At 19.0% G+C, this 5000-nt stretch overlaps 1 protein-coding gene across 1 annotated transcript in view; it reads left to right on the forward strand.

Annotated features, from left to right (window-relative positions):
• Positions 1-396: 396 nt before the first annotated feature.
• The window catches only part of PGSY75_1322100 (variant-silencing SET protein), a gene marked incomplete at both ends in the record, with an annotated part of 8150 nt that continues 3546 nt past the window's right edge, over positions 397-5000 (forward strand). Inside the window, one exon of the mRNA XM_018787284.1 lies at positions 397-5000. This exon is cut by the window's right edge and continues 1549 nt beyond it. Coding sequence (XP_018640026.1) covers positions 397-5000 — 4604 coding nt within the window.

The following is a 5000-nucleotide window of genomic DNA, read 5'->3' on the forward strand; positions in this document are numbered from 1 at the left end:
AAAAAAAAAAAAAATATTATATAATAATATTTTTTTTTTTAAAAATTTTTTTTTTTTTTTTTTTTTTTTTTTTTTTTTTTTTTTTAAATTAAAACATTTTTGGTATATAAGGTTGTTTGTTTATATATATGTCCTTTTTTACTATTTCCACATATTTTATTTGTTAAACAAAATAAATAAATATAAACATATATATATATATATATATATATATATTATGTATATATATATATTTATTTATTTATTTTATATATAGAGGCACATTTGTTTTTTCCCCTGTGCGCCTTTTGAATTACTTATTTTTTTTTTATTTTTATTTAATTAAAAAAAAAAAAAAAAAAAACAGGTTTTTTCTAATAATGTTAAAAATTTGATATGTAAAAATTCAAAAAGAATATGGAATACAAACATTTTAAGAATAATAAAATATTAAATGAAAACGTAAATGAGAAGACAGAGAAGAATAGACAAAGAAACACATTGAGTCATATAAATTTTATTCAAATTGATGATGAGGATGATGATAATAACAATGAAGAACCTAAAGATATAAATATAAATAAAAGTAATTATAATAATAACAATATCTTTATGAAAACTTGTAATGAGAATAGAAGAAATACAACATTTTATAGACATAATGTAATAAATGAAGAACAAAAAAATTTTGAATATTTATTATCCAGAAAAAAAAAAAATATAGATTCTATAGATAATGTAAATTTTTCTGATTTTATGAAAAATGATTTTTTTAATATGTTTAATAATAATAATATAATAAGTGAAAATAAAAAAACAAACAAAACTATTAATCAAATAAATAATAATATTGATACTTCAAAGAATGTAAATTATAATATAAATTATGATGAAGATAAAGGAGAAGTAATTAATTTATCATTTGATAAAAAAAGTAAAAAAAAAAAAACATATCCAGAGGTGGATATTCATATGTATAATAAAAAAAAAATGAATCCATCTTATCATAATATTAATGAACAGAATACGTATCAAACAAGTGATGATAATACTTATCATAATGTATATTCTGATAATTGTCTCATAAATTCTAATTATACAAATTTATTAAAAAATGAATCCTTGAAATATAAAAAAGGTTATAAACAAAATAGACAAGATGAGAGCACAGGAGGAGAATTTGATTATAACCTTGAACCATCTTTGTATGATGATTGTGATAAACTATATAAGACGTCTTTTCTAAAAAATAATAAAAATATAATTAATAAAAGAAACGAAGAACATAAACAAGATATATATAATAATATATCAGATATTTGTAAGAGTTATATTAAAAATTTTGATTATCTGAATAAAAGGATTTTTCATAATAAATCTAAAATATGGAAATTATCAAATAAAAAGGTAACTATACATGGAGATTCAAAAAAAAGAATAGAACAAAACAATCAAGAAATAGAAGAACAACAAAGACAACAAGATGGTGAAAAGGAAGAAGATAATTATAACGATTATTATTATGATGATGATGATGATGATAATTATCATATATATGATAATTATGATGACTATCTTGAAAATGATGATTATGATAATCATAATTATTTTTATCACAAAAATCATGATATAAATAAGATAGAAAAAGTTCAAAATAAAAATTCTTGTAGTGATTTGATAAATTCTACATGTATTAATAATACAAATATGGAATGTCATAATAAAAAGGATGATAATTTAAAAAATATGGATTCCTTTTTATTATATATGAAAGAAAAGAAGATAAAAAAAAAAAAAAATATAAATGATAATATGGAGAATGAATTAAGTGATACATTATTATCTCATTCAAAAAAACACTACAAAGATGTATATGATACACATTGTGATGATATCAATTTTTCTTTTGATGAAGATTATAATATGTTACCAAAAAAAGATATATACAGTGATAATAGTAGAAAAAATTTAGATAAGTATCCAAATAATAGTTCACATAATTATATTAATAATATTTCATCTGAAATTATAAAATATTGTAAAGACAATAATATTACATTAAAGAGTGATATAAAAAATGTTATAAATCATTTCAACAAAAAATATGCAAATGATATTATTGCCAATAATAATATTAATAACATATTTGAAAGTATGAATCTTCAAAGGAATAATGTAGATCATGTATATGATTGTTCTATAAATAATACAACAAAAAATAGTAACAATGTTAGTAATAATAATAATAATATAATACATATTACAAATGACAATGAGAATATACAAAATAATAAAAATAAACAATATGTAAACAGTATTGTAAATATATTTTCAAAAAGAAAAAATGCTAATGAAAAAAAAGAAAACGTAAATGAAAAAAATTATATTTCCTTCAATTCAAATTATAAGGAAAATATAAATTTAAGAAATAATAAAATTTATGAACTAAACAATAATGATTTCTCTACAAATGATTATGTTAATGATATAAATTTAAATAAGCAAATTAATAATAATTTAAACAAAAATGATAATATGTTGATATATAATAGAAAATGTAATCTGGATTTAACAAATGAATCAATTAATATGGAATATAATTTAAAAAAAAATAATTCCATTTCTGATTTGGAATGTAAACGAAATAATAATGATAATTATAAAAATAAAGATATATGTGATGATATATCAGAAATTTATATGAATGGATATTATGATGATATCATAAAATGTTATATGGATTACACCTTAGAAGGTATGAATGACGAAACACATTTTTATTTATGTGAATTTTGTAAACAAAATATTTTTGATATGAATAATATGATAAAAAATGATAAAGCAAAGGAATGTATGTATAGTTGTAATATATCATGTGGTAGAACATTTCATAAAACATGTGTATCTTATATAAACAAAAATGATAATTATATATGTTTTTTTTGTATATATGATATTAATTTTTGTACCTTATGCAAAGAAGTTGTAACAAATGATTCTTTGTTACCATGTTACTATCCATTGTGTAGTGTTTCTATGCACATTAAATGTGTTGAGAAATTAATATTATTTAATTCAGAGTGTTTAAAACAATATGTAAGCATAAAAGTATCACGAGATATAAATATTGAACAAGACAAAACACAAAAATCGGATTCATGTGGTCTCATAGAGCAACCACTTAATATTAAAAAAAAAATTAAAAGACGACATAGTTACAGAAAAAGGAGAAGAAGAGGTACAAGAAAAAGTCAAATAACAACATCGAATAAAAAAATTAATAAAAAGGAGTTAACTAGTGGTGATATTATAAATACTGATATTATGGAACAGAAAAATGATAAGGATGGTAATAAAGATAATATTAGCCATAATAATGATAATGATGATAATAAAGATAATATTAGCCATAATAATGATAATGATGATAATAAAGATAATATTAGCCATAATAATGATAATGATGATAAAAATTTTAAAAATTATTTATTAAAAGAGGATCTGCTTACAAATGAACTTGACCATAATCATCAAATATTAGAAAGTAATAAAGAAATCAAAGTCGAAAATAATGTTAACATGTTAGAAGATCCTATTTATAATAAGTTATTTGATAAAAAAGAAGAAACCGTAAATAATGAAGATGATGAAAATATTATGGTACTTAAAAAATTTATATGTCCTTTACATATATGTTATGTGTGTAAAGAATTTCACATAAATAATATAGAAAGCTCGAAAAAAGAACTAAACAATAACTTATTTAGATGTATTAAATGCTTTAAATCTGTTCATCGTAAGTGTATGAATCAAATTAATAATAATAATAATGATAATATTAATGGTAATAATAATATTTATATAATATCTCATAAATATAAAATTATGTGTTGCTCAAATCATATGGATGATTATAAAAAAGAACACATGGAATATTTAACATACATTAAACAGGTTAACCATATATGTGAATTAGTTGAACCACTTCATAATAATAATAATAATAATAATAATAATAATAATAGTAATAAATTATTGAGTAATAAAGGTTTTTATGATAATGAAAATAATATATTCATATCCAAATTTCATGATAATAGTTCAAATGAATTATTTAAAAACCAACAAAATTATATAAAGGCAAAAGGATTTAATTGTTTAAGTTATGATCATAATGATATGAACAATGTGAACAATATGAACAATACAAATAAAATGAATATTTTAAATTTAAAAAGTTGTATGGTTAATGATATTAATACAACTGAAGGAAAGAAAAAGAAAAGTTGTGAAAGCAGAGGAAATAATAGTATTAATAAAAAAGTCGTATTTGATTTAACGGATGAATTAAATGAAAAATTAACAACATTTGATAATATACAAAATAAAATAATATATGTAGATAATAAAATTGAGAGGAATGATAATATATGTCAGAAGGAAGATGGGAGTTTCAATTTGGGTTGTATGAATATATCAAGTGTTGATAAAAATAATATGAGACCAAATAATCACAATAATAATAATAATGATTATGATGGTGAAAATATAATATCCGTTGAAGAAGAATATAATTTAAAAAACAGAAATTTGAATAAAAATAATAATACCCTTACTATAAAAGAATGTACAGATAGTTCTATAAATATTGATGAGTTTATTAATAAGAACCAAAATGAAAAGAATATGTCATTAGATTCTAATGATGCTTTAAATTTAAAAAGAAAAAGAAATGTTTCACATTCTTATAATGATATATTGGATGATACAAATATATTAAAAGATATTTCAACTAATAAATCATATTGTGTTAATGTATCTAAAAAGAAACGAAATGTTTCATTTAATAATAAGGAGGAATTGATGAGAGCAAATGAACTATATGTATTAAATGATAACAATATAGAAAGTAACGAAAAAAATACAAAAAATAAACTAAACAATAATAATAAAAGTAAAAATATAAAATATAATAATACTGTTGATAGAAAAAATGATAAGAATAAACAAATTAATGATAC

Source organism: Plasmodium gaboni, chromosome 13 (assembly GCF_001602025.1).
Source record: "Plasmodium gaboni strain SY75 chromosome 13, whole genome shotgun sequence".
In the NCBI taxonomy this organism is placed as follows: domain Eukaryota; phylum Apicomplexa; class Aconoidasida; order Haemosporida; family Plasmodiidae; genus Plasmodium; species Plasmodium gaboni.